General features: G+C 36.5%; 5 protein-coding genes across 9 annotated transcripts; 1 reads left to right on the top strand and 4 right to left on the bottom strand.

Moving 5' to 3' along the window:
* The first annotated feature begins 2322 nt into the window (after nucleotides 1–2322).
* On the top strand, nucleotides 2323–3351 carry BNAA01G08550D (FCS-Like Zinc finger 2). The gene is made up of 2 exons (XM_013855749.3): nucleotides 2323–2820; nucleotides 3003–3351. Exons 1-2 carry the CDS (start codon nucleotides 2552–2554, stop codon nucleotides 3190–3192), a joined length of 459 nt encoding a protein of 152 aa, XP_013711203.1. The 5' UTR covers nucleotides 2323–2551; the 3' UTR covers nucleotides 3193–3351.
* Nucleotides 3352–5432: 2081 nt separating this feature from the next.
* On the bottom strand, nucleotides 5433–7252 carry LOC106414950 (coenzyme Q-binding protein COQ10 homolog, mitochondrial). Of its 2 annotated transcripts, XR_002660225.2 has the most exons (5): nucleotides 6731–7252; nucleotides 6442–6637; nucleotides 6222–6353; nucleotides 5978–6140; nucleotides 5433–5717 (listed from the first exon to the last, which is right to left on the bottom strand). XR_002660225.2 is itself a non-coding variant. In XM_013855570.3 (4 exons), exons 1-4 carry the CDS (start codon nucleotides 7027–7029, stop codon nucleotides 6033–6035), a joined length of 735 nt encoding a protein of 244 aa, XP_013711024.2. In that variant the 5' UTR covers nucleotides 7030–7252; the 3' UTR covers nucleotides 5821–6032. The 2 variants fall into 2 exon arrangements, 1 of the variants encoding a protein (XP_013711024.2); XM_013855570.3 differs by lacking the exon at nucleotides 5433–5717 and having other exon boundaries at nucleotides 5821–6140.
* A 114-nt stretch (nucleotides 7253–7366) lies between these two features.
* Nucleotides 7367–9279, bottom strand: LOC106414855 (casein kinase II subunit beta-2). Of its 2 annotated transcripts, none has more exons than XM_013855470.3 (5): nucleotides 8892–9279; nucleotides 8397–8615; nucleotides 8201–8310; nucleotides 7948–8113; nucleotides 7367–7788 (listed from the first exon to the last, which is right to left on the bottom strand). In XM_013855470.3, exons 1-5 carry the CDS (start codon nucleotides 9106–9108, stop codon nucleotides 7658–7660), a joined length of 843 nt encoding a protein of 280 aa, XP_013710924.1. In that variant the 5' UTR covers nucleotides 9109–9279; the 3' UTR covers nucleotides 7367–7657. The 2 variants fall into 2 exon arrangements, with proteins under 2 accessions (XP_013710924.1, XP_022562813.1); XM_022707092.2 differs by having other exon boundaries at nucleotides 8397–8606; nucleotides 8892–9190.
* Nucleotides 9173–12766, bottom strand: LOC106414678 (NAD-capped RNA hydrolase DXO1). Of its 2 annotated transcripts, XM_013855318.3 has the most exons (13): nucleotides 12206–12762; nucleotides 11724–11971; nucleotides 11568–11633; nucleotides 11319–11397; nucleotides 11143–11222; nucleotides 11008–11031; nucleotides 10774–10898; nucleotides 10468–10684; nucleotides 10324–10377; nucleotides 10202–10248; nucleotides 10027–10111; nucleotides 9877–9940; nucleotides 9173–9777 (listed from the first exon to the last, which is right to left on the bottom strand). In XM_013855318.3, exons 1-13 carry the CDS (start codon nucleotides 12594–12596, stop codon nucleotides 9644–9646), a joined length of 1614 nt encoding a protein of 537 aa, XP_013710772.1. In that variant the 5' UTR covers nucleotides 12597–12762; the 3' UTR covers nucleotides 9173–9643. The 2 variants fall into 2 exon arrangements, with proteins under 2 accessions (XP_013710772.1, XP_048637988.1); XM_048782031.1 differs by having other exon boundaries at nucleotides 10202–10377; nucleotides 12206–12766.
* A 762-nt stretch (nucleotides 12767–13528) lies between these two features.
* Nucleotides 13529–16308, bottom strand: LOC106414499 (calcineurin B-like protein 1). 2 transcript variants are annotated; one of them, XM_013855174.3, is made up of 9 exons: nucleotides 16120–16308; nucleotides 15624–15744; nucleotides 15205–15287; nucleotides 14841–14900; nucleotides 14596–14704; nucleotides 14461–14513; nucleotides 14070–14150; nucleotides 13847–13959; nucleotides 13529–13749 (listed from the first exon to the last, which is right to left on the bottom strand). In XM_013855174.3, exons 2-9 carry the CDS (start codon nucleotides 15700–15702, stop codon nucleotides 13686–13688), a joined length of 642 nt encoding a protein of 213 aa, XP_013710628.2. In that variant the 5' UTR covers nucleotides 15703–15744; nucleotides 16120–16308; the 3' UTR covers nucleotides 13529–13685. The 2 variants fall into 2 exon arrangements, with proteins under 2 accessions (XP_013710628.2, XP_013710684.2); XM_013855230.3 differs by having other exon boundaries at nucleotides 15624–15738; nucleotides 16120–16298.
* Nucleotides 16309–16776: the final 468 nt, after the last annotated feature.

The raw sequence follows: 16776 nt of genomic DNA, 5'->3' as shown, positions 1-16776 counted from the left end.
ATCCACGATTAATAGTACTCGTAGGTGTTATAGAAAAAAATAGAAACCAAACAACGGTCCAATGGCGGCAATGGCAGGGCACGTAAATAAGCACCATCCATCCTATGGGCAAGGGAGAATGAGTCCACAGTATTTATGCTGTTGAGAGATAATGACATTTAATTTCCTTTTAATAATTAGAGAAAATTCGAGAGCGAGAGAGAATCAAATAACTTTTCTCGTATTAAAATGAAAGAGAGTGACGTGGTTCCATACAGACATTTTCTGGCAGATTATTGTAAATGAAAACTTAATATATACTCACAAAAAAATAAAAATTCAGCACCAGAATTGTATATACGAATAGCCAAGTATAATACATAGTTTTTGCAGGCGCTTTATAACAATGAAAACTAATTTGTTAATGCCGAACGATAAATAACACTTACAAAACTATTTAACAATCAATAAGTTTGAAGTGAAATAAAAATCGATATAAGAAACAAAAAGTAGACGATTGAGGGACCGGGTTGGGTAGAACTTTGCGAACTTCCGAGTCTTGCGCAAGTGTACGACCTTTTTTTTTTTGGAACGACCTGTACGACGTTTACATGTTTGAATAATTGCTTACACGCATCATTTGGCGCGTGTTTCACACTTCAAGGAGGGTCCTTCATTAGTTAAATTTTTGGTTTTTTTTTTTTGGTAAAATATTAAATTAAATTTCCGGTTTGATCGAATTATTTAAACCAATCGTGACTTCACATAAATCTCAGCTTTATATTCATTTTTTTTTTGTTTATGGGGAAAAGGAAAAGGTAAATGTAAGTACACGTTAGAAATCAAATTAAGCTTTTCATTAATAAGCTAAAGCAATTATGATTTTTAAAAATCTTCAAGTGCGGTGGTATCGTCACAAAGCTTCTCCAAAGTCTTCGTGAACGTCACTTGTCACGGTGGGAAAAATCTATAAAAAGCGAGAAAAAGACGTCGTATTAATTCTATTAATAAATTACGTATCCTCCCAATAAAGAAAAGATTTAAGTGGTGTATATAGTTTACGTAACGGGCAAGATCACGCGCTTGTGGTCCCCCCCGACGACCCTCGAAGATTTTCTTGCAGGTATTGAATTACATTTATGTCCCTCTCTCTTAGCTTCAATAACACTGTTGCCACCTGTTTACATGGAATCCAATTGCGTTGGCATTTAGGTTAATGATGATATTTAGTAGTATTATTAACACTATAATTATTAAACAGACAACAATATCAATAGTCATTAAATATTTGTCCTAGATCATAGGAAATTGCGGTTTCGAATGGTGACCATCGTCCCGCCCCGCAGTTAACAGTAACAAAAATCTCTACATATACTATATATCTATACATTTTTATAACTGTTAGAACCGCACCGCAGTTAAACAGCTTGTTCCGCACCGCTTAAACCGCAGTCACGTTTCGAAGCTCGTATCGTCTAGCCTGGAGTAAACATAACTGATATGGTGAATGGGTCAACGAAAAAGTTATTTTAATAGTAACCCTCTTATATCATGGTGACTTTTAAAAAAAAATGAAGGTATTGACTGGTAAACATGCCGAATAGTGTGAACTGATGTTGTAATATTTTATTAATCAATACATTTATAAAATGTTTAAAAATACACAAATGCAGATTTTGTTTACATAGTATAAACACTAAGCAGATAAATAAGTAATGGCTTAGTTGAATGCAAGTACCTGAATAACTGTTTCTTATTTACAAAAAAAATTAGTTATCAAAAGAAAAGGTTGACAAAAAATCAAATTTATCTTCTTTTTTTCAGTTTACAAAATTTATCATGTCGCACACATAAATTTATTTGAGTAGATTTTACAGTAGTACATTAAATTCATATACTATTCTATAGTTAAGTAGCTGTTATCGTTCATACCATAGTTACTTTTTGGTTATTGTATTTTTTATTCAGAATTTAAATATTTTAAGTTATGTTTCCGTTTTAACTTAGATTATTTTAAGCACAAGGTTAGACTTTGATCCAATTTTCTAGGTTGATTGTTTTTTACTAAATCAATTTGTATCATGTAAATTAAATACTTTTAATTTAATAGCCAAGCTGTGTTTTTTTCTAAATAAAAGAGCCTTCACTGCTCCACAATTTTACTATTTGGATATTGATTTAGAAAAAAATTATAAACGGAGGAAAACTACTATCATTATGTGACTGCCTCAACCCTCAACTGTTCCTCACAATGGTTAGGTAGTTTTTGAATTTTTCTTTGAATTACTATGAAATTCAACAAAGTCAAGGAAATAAAGAAAAAGCGGTTTTGTAAAACAAAGAAGCCAATAGATTCTCTCTCTCTCCTCTTCTCGTCACTTTCTTTCCTCAAACTTTGCTGCATTTCCTTACTTTCTCTCTCTTAAAACAAAAACAAACCTGTCCTTCTATTGCTATAAAAGTAAACTCCATTTCCCCTCAACCACTCCTCCACACCAAACCTCTCTCTCTTCTCATTTCAAAGAACAACAAGAAAAAAGAAAGAAGAGAAAGACAAAAAAAAATAAAGAGAATGGACTCGAGAAAGCCTTATTTTATAGAAGAAGCTGAGATGGATGCTGGAGTTTCCACTCCCTGTTACAAAAACATGAATCAGTACCATCCCCAGAGCTATTACAATTACCATCAGAACTCACCTAGATCTGCTGTTGTTCCTGGAAAGTTCCATTATTATAGAGCCGACAATAGCTATTTCGGACAACAATCACTTCCTCACTTCTTGGACTCTTGTTCTCTCTGTAAGAAGCGTCTTGGTGACAACAGAGACATCTTTATGTACAGGTACATACCTTTTCTTTTTCTTTTATATCTTATTTCAATCATCTGTATACGTCTCGTTAGATTTCGATACTTTTTAGTCAATGATAGAAGAAACCCTGATTCTTGATTTACATTTTTTTGTGAATTCAAGAAGATATATATTGTGTCTGATTTTGAAACGTTTGATTTTGTGGGAATAACAGAGGAGACACACCGTTCTGTAGCGAAGAGTGTAGAGAAGAACAGATAAATAAAGACGAAGTGAAAGAGAAGAAACGTAATCTGTCTTCATCTGTGAAAGCTATGAGAAGAAATGAAAAGAGAAGCTCTTCTTCTTCTCCAACTAGATCTCGTGACTATGCTTTACACACTGGAACTGTTGTTGCTGCCTAGTTCGATTCCTCTTTATTTAAAACTGGAAGATAAAAAAAAAAGAGAAGAATCCATTAACGTCAATTGCTGTAAAAGCTGGTTAATGGTTTGAAAAAACTCAGGAAAACAAAATAAAAAGATAAAAAGAAAATAAAAAGTGAAGAAACCTCTCTTTTTCAAGGGTTTGTCTCTTTTTCTTTTTATTATTAGTTTTATTTTACATTTTCTACAAAAACATGCAATTTTGGGAGTACAAGAAAATGTCAATGTGAATTTGGTAAATCTTTTTATTTCTTTTTAGTAGGTGAAGAAAACAAAAATATATGTATATTACTAACATCTTCTGCAAAGCTGTTTGAAAAAAAATGTTGTAATAATAAATTCTCATAAATTGTCTGTTGTTTAAATTTCGTTATTAAATTCAAAATACGATGCAGTTATAATTCGGAATAAATTGTGATGTAGTGGAATCAATTCTGACTGGTGTGGAGTAGGTTTGATGTCATGATGACTCAGAAAGAATTATGTAATGGTGTATTATTATTAGACATTTGTTTCTGAGCATGTTTTGTTGTGAGATCATTTTGTGCAGTACACAAGTTTTTTTTCCAGTTCATTGAAACAGCAGTACAAAGAGGTTAAATGAGAACTGCAGTACAGTTTTCTTTTTCAGGCAAAGATTTAAACATTTAATAAACTTTTCATCTCCCGCCTTACAAGTCACAAACGTAGGTCTTTGTTAACCACAATTTCTTCACAGATAAGAGTTGGTTAGTATAATGACGAAAACAAAATGAGACTCAATGTGGTCATGATTTGCATTTTTCAGTTGTTGTGATAAAGGTATCCTTAGGACATGAAGAGTTGCTAAAGAGTGAGATGTGCGATGTGATCCTTGTGTCTTCTCCAAATATGACTCATCACCAGATCTTGATGGACATTATCAGTAATCCGAAACCTCATCATTGACGAGATCTTGTGACTTGTAAATTTGGACCAACTGTTTGGCTTCTAAGAATAGAGAATGAGCAATTGAATGGATGATCGACTCATCATCCACAAGGAAGAACATTAGTTTAAATTAAATGAGTTGATTAGCCCTGTTCGGTAAAGGATGGCAGCGTCAGCATACAAATAATGCCAAATGGCAGCGACACCCGCGTTTGATTACGAAGGCAATTCCGATAACACTCCGTAAAATAAACGCAGCGACCTCTTTTTAATTATGTACTGCTATATTTATCAGTCTTTTAAATTATAGCCGCTTGACGCTAACGCATCGACAACGTAAAGAACATGACTGTTTTAGCATCTATGAAATAAACACATGGTTCAGATATGTGGGCTCCAATCTCTCCAAGCGCATAGAATTCATAAGAACGTGGATTAAGGTTTATACTTATTTATATAGATTCAGATAACCTACCAACAGAAGCATGGTAGTTAAGCAAGACCTCTTTCATCTGTTTCCTGGTTTCTTGATTTGCGCGAGGCTTGGAAGATAAGAATAGGACACAAATTGGGCACATAACTTATGTCATTCGAAGTATCAATCTCTTCCAAATATGTAAGCTGTGTTTCTATATCTTTTAAAAGACTTTATTTTAACCACATACAATCAAACGGAACATTGGTTTTAAGGGAAAAAACATATCTTAAAGACTAACACACCGGACTAAAGAAACCATTGAGTTCAATGGTTATGACTGGACTTTAACATCTTTGATTTCGTTTTATAGTGTTCAATTTCCATCTAATTGAATTCCTCTCTACTTCATTTTTTTTAGCTTTTGAAAGCTTATTCCTACAAGTTATGCCACCACATACGTCAGCCTGTGTGTTGTAATCAATCACACTATCTACACTAAAAAGGACATGTTGCGAATAAAAGAAATGACTCCCAAAAAAAAAAAGAGAAACGGATATAATAAATTTCAGTTTTTACATTAAACAGACATCTTATGTGTTGGATATATTTATCAATCTTTTAAATTATAGCCGCTTGACGCTAAGGCAGCGACAACTTAAAAAACAGGACTGTTTTAGCATCTATGAAATAAACACATGGTTCAGAATATATGGGCTCCAATCTCTCCAAGCGCATTGAATTCATAAGAACGTGAGTGGGATTAAGGTTTATACTTATTTATATAGATTCATATAACCTATCAACAGAAGCATGGTAGTTAAGCAAGACCTCTTTCATCCATTTCCTAGTTTCTTGATTTGCGCCAGACATGGAAGATAAGAATAGGCACAAATGGGGCACATAACTTATGCCATTCGAAATATCAATCTCTTCCAAATATGTAAGCTGTGTTTCTATATCTTTTAAAAGACTTTATTTTAACCACATACAATCAAACGGAACATTGGTTTTAAGGGAAAAAAACATATCTTAAAGACTAACACACCGGACTAAAGAAACCATTGAGTTCAATGGTTATGACTGGACTTTAACATCTTTGATTTCGTTTTATAGTGTTCAATTTCCATCTAATTGAATTCCTCTCTACTTCATTTTTTTAGCTTTTGAAAGCTTATTCCTACAAGTTATGCCACCACATACGTCAGCCTGTGTGTTGTAATCAATCACACTATCTACACTAAAAAAGGACATGTTGCGAATAAAAGAAATGACTCCCAAAAAAGAAAAGAGAAACGGATATAATAAATTTCAGTTTTTACATTAAACAGACATCTTATGTGTTGGATCTTCTTATGCAAAAGCAATTAAAAAAATGCAACAAAAGCTCTGGCGTAAGAGGCGTAATCTCGCTCTCTAGCAAACAAGATGAAAACTAACCTGATATTGTTAGTTCCATTATATAATAATATATATGTTGTATCAAGCTTTTTGTTCATGAGTTTTCATCGACTGGAACTCCAGGACCATACACAAGTCGGCATCGGTCACTAAATGCCCCGATGAGTCTTGTTGCTACCTCCTTTAAGAACATCGAAGCCACCTTCAGAAGAAAAAAAAAAGGAGATACACTTTCAATCTACTTTCAAGGTTTCGTCAATAATGCTGCAAAAAATATTAGTACCTGGCGATAGAGAGGAGAGTTGAATTTGAAATCGACAAGGATAGAAAGCTCGCAGGTTCCTGGAATGGGACCTGGCTTAAATTGCCAGAGGTTGATTAAATGGTCAAACAGGCCGGTGTCCCTCGCTGTTGTCTGAAAAGTACATGTCATAAAGATTCCATCCCTCAAACAAACAAAGCAGAAAAGCTTAATAAACAAAAGAAAGCAAGTCCTTACTTACCTTAATCCATTTGGGTCTCTCGAATTCAACATGGGAGATGTAACTCTCAACGAGAAACTTGAAACCAATCTCCAGTTCAGCGTCAAAAGAGCCATCAGGATATTGTTTAAGAACCTCTGAGCGTTGACACCAAGGAACAAAGCCGTGGTACAAGTCTACAGCTAGAACTACATTAAACAATTGCTCCTGAGAATACCTGCAATCAACAAGGAAGCCGCAAAGAGTGAAACAATAACGAAATCATTGATGCACAATGAATAGCCTTTAGATGCTGATTTGAATTGCTTACCCCAAGACACGACGCTCTTCGTAGATCTTGGATAACTCACCACCACCGCCTTCCTCCCCATCTCCGCAACCCAGAAAATGCCGTCTCTGAATTAACCTCCCTGTCCCGAGAGAGAATCTTCTAGCATCGTCTTCATTGGACATGGACCCGTGTGATGAGCATCTCTCTACTACCCCCGAAAGAGACCCAATTCGATTCGATTTAAAACTCCTCTCACCGATCCCGCCACGACTCCTGATTGCGTTTCGACATGATATTAGGCTGAACAAAGCTCTCGTGCCAGACATAAACGGTCGCATTATTACAAAAACAAGCGAATAGATCCAAAACAAACGTGTGTCGGGAGAGTTTAGGGTTGCAAACAGAACCAACGGACGACAAAAGATCAAAACTTTGCTTTCGATTCGGTAGGAACAAATCAATTACAAGACCCCTCTTCTTCACCAAGCAAAAGAGAGAGAGGGAGGGAGAGAGAGAGACGTAATCTATATGCTCGCAGGAACACACACGCACGCACCTCTACAAAATTAAAATATTTCAGAATTGTTTTCTTCGTCACTGGCCCGTGTGTTATTGGGTTTCTTTTTGGGCTCAATGGGCTTTGAGCTTATACCAAAATCCTGAAAATAGTAGCCATTACTGGGAACAATTTTATTATTCGAGTGCTGGAGCAACGAAAACAAAAGAGAACAAATAAGGTAAGACAATGCTAATATGCGATTTTTACTTCACCAATTCATGATATGCTAATTAATGTTGTGTCCAAACCAACTAAGGACACAAAAAAAACAAAAGAGAGAAACTAGTTTCATCTTCGTGATACAAACATGCATTCTTTTCTTCCTTTTTTTTTTTGTCTCCACAAGTCTCTTGCTTTTCTCAAAACGCATGATACTCTTTGTACCTGCTTCCTCTTCTTTCTTTCCTTCACGGCTTGTGTAACTTAAACCCGAAAACTCTTGGAACGTAGCTTTGCGCTGCCTTTTGTGGCTTCAGATGCCCGTACGTCATCAAGAACAGATGTGGAAACGTTGTCCCAAAGTATGCTCCATCTATGTCTGTTTTTTTTTCTCGTGTTAAAGCACAACAACTCACAAATACAGCATAGTATAGAAATATTCACCGAGAGACAAAGCAAAGCAAAACCAGACTATATACTCTTTATTAAGCATTGTAGCATAAAGTGAGGTGTGAATGAAATAAGAAAAAAAGGATACTTCCTTGGTATTTTGATCGTGGGTAATAAACGTCTTCACATTTGGGGCAATATATCTTTACGGTGCTTGATCGAGGGATGTCAGACTGACCGACCGGTAAACAAGGTTGGCCACAACAATAAACTCTTGGGCATCTTCCAAAGTCATAGTTTTTGTATTTGTCTAACTGCAAAAACCATTCGTAAAGACACTAAAAATTAGACTATGCTCAACTAGGATTTACTTACTTACAAAAAAAAAAGAGTTAATTTACCATAGAAGCCAGGCCTTTGCTGGTCAAAATGTAACGAGCATGAATCATCCCATATAGCATCTCTGCAGCTGACTCCACCAATTCATTCTGCTCATCTGTAAACCTCTCACCTGGGAAAAAAAAAAAGTATCACACTTTAATGCCATGAAAAAACATAGTAATAGTAATCATATGGGTAAAAAAAAGACAGACTTACCCTGAGAAAAATCAACATCCAAAATCAAATCAAGGGCATAGTCGTAGTAGGGAACTTGATGGTTGAGGCCACACAAGTTAAAGTCATCCTGAATGTAATCCTCATCAACTTCGCAGAAGAACTCGTTCCCACGCAAGTTGCAGAACCAAGATACCCATGAGGTGTCCTCCCCTTCAGAACCACTGACCTCAGATTCTTCGCTGTCTGTGTCTGATACATCTACAGACAATACAAGAAAGATTTGGTAGAATCAAGAACAATGGATCAAAGTTTCTAGCTTTCATTTATTTTAGGGATTATTTTTTTGGAATGTAAAATTTATTCAACCAAAATCATTTTTACATCAAGTTTCTAGCTTTCATACGTTTCATTACAAGAAAAACGAACAACGAGGTTCAAAATCGGAACTTTCTGACAAAAAAAAAAGTTGAATCCCCAAATCAAACCCTAGCTACGGAGTTGAATTGAATCGCGATTACAGAAGGAATGATTTACCGTCGGAAATGGCGGGTTTGGAGAGGGAAGCAGGGCGAGAATTGCGACCGTTGAGGTCATGCAATTGCTTCCCAATCGCGACGGCCTTGCCCTTTCCGTTGACGGCGTGAGACATGGAATGCGACGCTCGATGATTATCGTGAGCCTTGTTTACGCGTTTCTGATCCACCACCACCACCTCCGACTTCGATCCACGCGTTCCCCTCTCCTTATACATGATCTAATTATCTCTCTCCACAGTTATCGGAGATCCACGCCGGTTAATCGAAAAAAAAAAATTAAAAAAAAACGAAAAAAAGGAGGAGAGGGGTCAAGATTCGGAATCGCTAGGGTTTCGAAACGGAGCTTCTCGTGGTGGTATTGTATTATACATACATACACAGATCTTTCCTTTCCTTTCCTTCTTTTTTGTTCTTGCTCGGAGTTTTTTTTTTTTTTTAGATAAGAAAGGAATAAAAGAAGAGGGAAGGGCAAAACGGGAATAAAATTAGGTTCTCTCCGGTAAAGAGGAGAGACACGTGACGGTCACGTGGAAAGGCTTGGACCGAGTTATACAGGCCCCCGGCTCAGGTTAAATTCATTTCTCATTGGTGGAATTGAAAAACAGATTTAATCCAAAAATATTTTTTTTTCATTGTTTGGTGTTGGTAATGTTACAAGAGGAATCCAAAATCAAAAACTTTGTATAAAAAGGAAAATTTGATTTTGGAAAAACTAAGTACTACAAGATTATAAATGATTACATTAAAGAGTTACTGAGGTGGTGGTGGTGATGAAGGATGTTGAAGAAGGTGAACATGATTAGTGATGGCGTCAGGACAAGACTGAGCTTGAAGAAGCTCTAGCCTCATGAATGGATGCACGAACTGTAGTGTGTAATCTTCGTCTGCACACACATTTTTCCGGAAATATATATATTATTTTGAAAGGATGTTTGTCTTGCATTGTTTCTTTCTATGTAGAGAGACACAAATAAAAGACTTACTCTCTTTAACAGTGCCGTAAAGCCAGCAAAGAACCTCATCAGCAAATGCCAAACACACTCCTCCCTATTCTCCCAAAAAAACTCAATTGTGTTTAGTTTTAATAAGACTTGGATTATATATAATGAGAGTTTAGTGGATACAACACTGACCTGCCAATAGTTTTTCAGTCTGGCTCTGTGTGCGATATCTTTTGTTCTCAGTCTCTCTGTGCGTACTAGCCTCCCTCCATCGTCTCTACAACCAAGTAATGGAAATGTTTACTTGAATCTCGAAAAGGAGAAACTCATGAATTTATAAGCCCAAACCGTTTGATGGGTTTTTTACCTATATCCAACGAGAATATATGGCACTCCTGCTACAAATGATTGTATCTGCAGCAATAGTTTCATAGTTGTTTCTAAGAATCCACAACGAGAAACAAAGACTCGTGAGATATCATTGCTTACCCAGAATTTAAGCAGCTTCTCTCTCTCAAATCTCTCTACGGTACGATCATCCAACTAAAGAGTGTAAGCAATAGGCAATGAAAACATAGAAGCTGAGGTAACAATGGAGCTTTAAGGAAAACTATAGAGCATTAAGTGGCATACCTCGCGAGATGTTTTCAACTCTATATAAATCCTCCTTCCTTCATCAGTTTCGTCACAGCAATCCATTTCAGCACCCATGAGAACACGGTGAGCTCCGAGTTTAGTCTTGACAACAGATACAAATTCAACGTTTGCATCCACGTGATGTATATCTTCCCCATAAGCTCTTCCTGGATCTTCCGTCGCTAGGCTTTCGAAACAGTAACCCCAGTAACATCTGATGATTAATTAATAGAGCAGCGTTTATATTAATTAGTAGAATCACCCTTTTTTTTTCCGTTAAAACAAGTAAAAATGAAGACTTACCTGCGGCGATCTAAGTCACTCTGTGGCCTTTCAGGCAGCTTATGCACATCAAGATAAATGGTCCCGTTCCTCTTATGCACACCCATCTCCCACGGTTCATTCCGGTTATAAGCAGCACCCAGTATCTGAAACAGATATACCAAAAGGAAAGCGAGTGATTTAGCAAACAGAACTATGGAGTTAATTGGCTTCAAGAAGAAAGCATAATATAAATGTTGGGGGATCTTCCTTAACCTTGTTTAGATTATTACGGAATGTCTGTCGAAAACAAAGCAAAAAAAAAAAAGAAAAAAGAGAGCATTAAGGAGCATGTCTACAAATAGTAATGAAACTGGCAGTGAAATGGACTGATAGACAAGCACTTCGTACCACAAAATGAATGTTCTCCAACGAAATGTTTTTTGCTCTAATGCTGGCAAGAAAGTCACCAAAGCCCTCAGAGCCCAGATCTGCCTCAACATAGAGAACAATCAGCAGCTTAATACCTCAAACTTCGACATCTTGCACATGATCTAATAGTTCTGACAAAATATGATAACCATTACCTATTTTCTCAATAAAAGTATCATAACCTTGATTTAAATCCGCTCCAATGTCTTCAGAAACATGACGCTTGAAAAGCCTCTGGAAAACAATAACAAAGTGGATACATATTAAGGTATTGTCGATTTGTATATTTCACATATGTATGTGCTTGCGTATATACATTACAAGCCAATCAAATAGATAGTTTAGTGGGATGAGGAAAAGAACAAGCGAGAATCATAAAGAACAACAATACCAAAAACTCTCACCAAACCTCGCTCATCAAAGAACACTTCTCCACCTTCTACACGACTGTAGCTAGTAAGCTCACATGGCTGTCAATATCAAACATGCAGAAACGTGTTACCTATCAATAAGCAAAACGATTCTGCTTCTAAATAATCTAAAACAAATGTAAACGTTACCTCCTGAAAGACGGTGGATTTTCTAGACAATGTCTCTTTGCTTTTCGAAAGTTTAAGCTCAGAAACAAACCGCTCATCACGCTGATAATTCTGGTATCTCCCACCAAACCCACCGCGGCCTTCACGTCCTCCAGGGAAAGGCCCAGGGCGAGGAAGAAGCCCAGCTCCTCCTCTCCCATTTCCCCAACGCCCACGTCCCGTTCCTCCTCTCCCACCGTTGTTGTCACTGCTCCATCCCGCAGGCAAAACTGTCATATCTCACATCAGTACTATCCAGACAAAACCCCAAAAGCCCAAACACACAATTTTGTAAGTAGACAACAAAAAGGTTCCACTTTTACATTTACATAGAGACTGAGCCACAAATAGAAAGTACAAATTTAGTATCCAGACAAAACCCAGAAGCCAATTCAGTCGCAACCAGTAAGTACACAAACAAAAAAGGTTCAACCTTTACATAGAGACTGAGAGCCAAAACGTACCAGGGATTGAGTAAGTGCTTAAAGCAGGAGTCTTAGTGTAGTCTTCATTATCAGACCCAAAAAGATCTCTCTCATCATCTTCCTCTTCTTCGTAAGGGTAGCTTCCACTATCTACATTATCGTTGCTCCTATAGCTATCACCTCCGTGGTCTTCTCTCCCGCCGCTGCTTCCGCTATCGCTTGAGCTGCTGGAATCAGCACCACCACCGTCTCCATCTCCGCCTTTAGAGGAAGAAGCTCCGGAAGAGGAAGCTGAGCCAGACGAGGAGGAGGAGGAGGAGGAAGAAGCATTGCCGGAAGAGGAGGATTTCGAACGCGAGGATCGTGAGTCGTTGTCGGAGTCTTCGCCGAACAAGTCGTCCATTGGGTTTTTCATCGGCGGTATATCCATATCTCACACCAAGGTTTTGGGGTTTTGGTTTGTTCTCTACACACTCCCTTTCTGTTGCAGAGGTTCCGATAGAGAAAGGGTTCGGAATCGAGAATTAGAAAGTACTACGGCAGAGCGAGTTTCACGAGTTAACTCGGTTTTGCTGACTCTGTTGCGCTTTGGGCTTTCAGTGTAAATGTAGAAGTGAATCGCTGGATCAGATCCATTTATCAAAGGCCCATTATTTGATATAATAATAATTTCACCGAAATTACCAAATAACTCCCTGAACTTGAAATAATATTCGTAACGAACCTTAAACTTTAGTTAGCTTCATATATTCAATCTGAATTCGGCATGTGCCTGTACGAAGTTGATGGTGAATTATGTGCCCTCTTGTTCAAGGGATATAATTTATTTTTTAACGATTGGTCTGGTCTCTCTCCAGTTTATTGTAAGATAAGTCCTTAGAGTATTATTGTCCCAAAAAAAAGGTCCTTAGAATAAATAATTCGACACTTGTCTTTCAAATGTTGTTGGGATTCCATCTCGGCGCACACAAGACAGGAGATTTGATCCGGTTTGCGATTAACCCGATAACATGCTCGTTATTTCAATTCAAATAGTTTAACCATACTTCGGTTTACCCCAAGAAGTGGAATTGTTGCTCCTGAAAATTCGGAAAAGTCACAGCCATTTTAAGGTTTGTAGACCGACGACTTTTTGTTTCTAGCATCATCTCTTCTTTTTTTGGTAAAAGTAGCATCATCTCTTTATAAATAGAAAACTTTGTTTTGCCCCCAAGTCAATTTTTAACACTTTTTTTTTTTAACACTTGTATACCACAACTTGGGTTTTTAACAAATCTGAACAAACGTATATGATGTGTGGTATGTACAATACTACAAACTCATTAACACTTCCTAAGTATACATATGACGTACAGGATTGGATTGGTGATACGCTCTTTGTTTTTTTTTCAGCTAGGATTTCAAAACTGTTCTGAGAAGCAAATAGGAACCCAGAAAACGAAACAATTAAAAGAAAAAAATATATGTTCTCTAGTTCTACTGTGTTTGCAAACACTCGCTGGTCTTGTTCTTTCTTTCTTCATGTGGCAATCTCATCGACCTCAGAATTAAATACAAAGCTCGGAAACGTTGTCGTAATATCCCTGCATAGATTCACGTCTAATTTAAGAAAAAGTATCTCTCATTTTTCTCATTTATCAATTTTTTTTTGTTTTGCTTCCATAATGTGTAAAAAAGTACCTGAGATATGGGAGTGTCATGATCTTAAGTAATGATGGGTTCTTGTTCACGAAATCGCTCCACTCTAGTTTATCAATATTTCCATCCTGATTGACGTCTGCATCCTCAAATGTCTGTTTCATTTATGAAAATAAAGAAACATATACCATGTTATAACTTTAACTTAGATGTGTATTAACTTCAAGAAAGACAAAAAAACTTTGTAACTAAACGGACCACAAACCTTATCTAGTATTATCTCTATGGTTTCATCGGCCAACTTCATTTCAGATTCACAGAGAAGGGCAATCAACATTTGCTTAACCTGCACAAAAATATCACACATAATAATGATTTTCTGCAAGGACATTTTAAGTAAGGGATGCATATTCAGAAACATGTTGCCAACATAGTAAATATATTTCATGATTAGCAATCAAAGCTTGCAAGCATTAAACCTAAACTACAAGAGGACTCTGAGATTAGTCTGAACTTTCTTTTACAAGTCGTTTAGACGGTTTGAATACTGGTCTCAGTATATTAAACAGAGGCAGGCTATATGTCGGTATTGGAATATTGAATTACATAAAATATTGCAAGTGGTCCAAAATATCCAGAATGAATATTATTATTACCTCCTGACGTTCAATGTAACCCGTGCAGTCCATGTCATAAAGCCTAAACGTAACTGAGAAATAAAAACGTTGACAAAGAATCAATAAAGCTCTTCATACAAAGATATGAACAAACTCTTTTATGTCACAACTTACAATCAATTTTGTCTTCTAGAGAAGCATTGGGGTGGAACACATTGAGCGACCTTACAAAGTCTCCAAAATCAATTACTCCTTTTCGTTTAACATCAAACATATCAAATATCTGCAAGGAAGGAAGCATAATTGTTTAGTTTAATGGAGGACATAAGTATCTTTTCGACTAAGACAAGAGTTTCTAGGCTCAGATCAATCTTCCAGAAGACCAAATTTGTATAATTCTGAGGAACTTAGAAATTTACCCTGTTAGCAAATATATTCTCCCTCTTCCTGCTCTTGAATAAAGCAAGTTGAAACTCCTCCTGCATACACGTGAAGGGACATAATTAAAAAACAAAACATAAGAAACGTGGGCCATGAAAGCCTCATAATTCAAAACCAAAAACGACCAATAAAATAAAGGAAACTCGAGTCAAACATTAAGGGCTATGATACATCGAATTAGTGGTGCAATATAGACTAGATTATAGACAGATAGCATGGACGATATTGGTGAAAAGTCAACTAAGTGGAATAATAGTATAATACTATAGATGAAAAGCGTAAAGAGGAAAAATATTATTAGAGTGGGGTCAAAGAAACATAATTAATTGAATCTGTATGTACCTTGTTAATCAAACCATCATCAACAACCGAACTGCTTATGCTCTTGAAGAGCTCAAACAATGCTTCAACCTCACTCACACTAACTGAAAAAAAAGAAACAAAAACAAGCCACACTGCAAGATTAAACAAAAAGTTCCAAGAACCCAACAAAAACATCAATGAAGTTTTTACATAAACCGGTTGTGAACCATTCTTGACAGGTTTTTGCATTAAAATATACTAAGCCAGTAAAACTGAAGCCGGTTGTGAACAAGAATAAAGATTAGGTAATTGGTATTGGTAACGAGAAACATGTTAAAACTGTGGAACAATTTAAACTAGATCAACGAGCAGAGAAGAAGGACAAGATATAATGAAGCAGATGAATTTCATATCAGGAAACAAATGAACATGCAAAGGAATCACAAGTAGTAACTTACAGGCAGTCTCGGAGGCAAGCTTAACAGGGTCTTCGTGTCCTCGGAATTCTCTAGCTACCTTTGAGTGGAAGCAGCCCATTTACAGATGGAAACCGCGATAATCCAACGGCTGCTACTGTTACTGCCCATAGTCACAAACATTCTTTTTAAAATCTACACATATTAAAGTTAAAAAAAAAACATCTACATGGAAACAGAACACAAGACTTTGAATAAAACAAGCTCCATTTAAATAGGAACAGACCAACAAATAAAATTTGCAGAACCGTCTTAGAAACAAAACAGCAACAACAACGAAAGAGATCAGTCTAGAATCTCTATCATCTTCTTCAAGTCAATATCTTAAATACACAACGTACGTTGTTCGAATCCATAACATAGAAAATATGACATCCAAAAAGTATACCAGAAAACACAATTCCAACCAAGAAAGTAGAATCAAAGAAGGTAAATGTAAGCACACCAAGAAAGTAGAATCAAAAGCAAAAACACTCACCACCACGTTAGAGAACGGCTAGCCGGAGAGATACAGAGAGGGAGAGGAGCGAAAAACAGCAAAAAATAGAGAGAAGGCAGATGATCTGTGTAGATATTGGTTAACGTTGATGGCAATATGAATAATCTGACGGTTGATAATCAATTTACCTTTTTTTTTTCTTTGGAAGAATTGAGAATGAAGTAGCGGCTGGCTTTATAAAACGGGATGCCGCACGTGGGAAGGTCGTAAGCGCGTGGAAGACGAGTCAGTTTTGGAAGTTAATAGATCCTTCGTGTGTCTTTCAGTTAGACCCCTACCTGAACACACCTATTTCATTTCTGTTCCTTTTCATTCTGTACAATTTCTCTTCTGTCTTTTTCAAAAATACAGTTTATATTTTTTCTAAATTACGTAAGCATTCACGAAATTATTAACCGTCTAAAAAAACACATAAGCAATTCAAAAGTTCAGCTAATTCGAATATATATTCTTTCACATCATGGAAATTCAAAGATACGTCCATTTTAATAGTCAAAACTCAAAAAGTAGAAATGGCACCTCACCAGGAATATTCAGAATATACGAAACTCTGTAGTCCCGACTACTATTATATTTTTCTAGGAATTAAAAAAGAACGGATGGCCCAGCCTTTGAGCTAAAAATTTGGAAACTAAT

Source organism: Brassica napus, chromosome A1 (assembly GCF_020379485.1).
Source record: "Brassica napus cultivar Da-Ae chromosome A1, Da-Ae, whole genome shotgun sequence".
Taxonomy (NCBI): domain Eukaryota; kingdom Viridiplantae; phylum Streptophyta; class Magnoliopsida; order Brassicales; family Brassicaceae; genus Brassica; species Brassica napus.
Note: the sequence above shows the minus strand (reverse complement) of the source record. Positions and strands in the feature narration are given on the sequence as shown.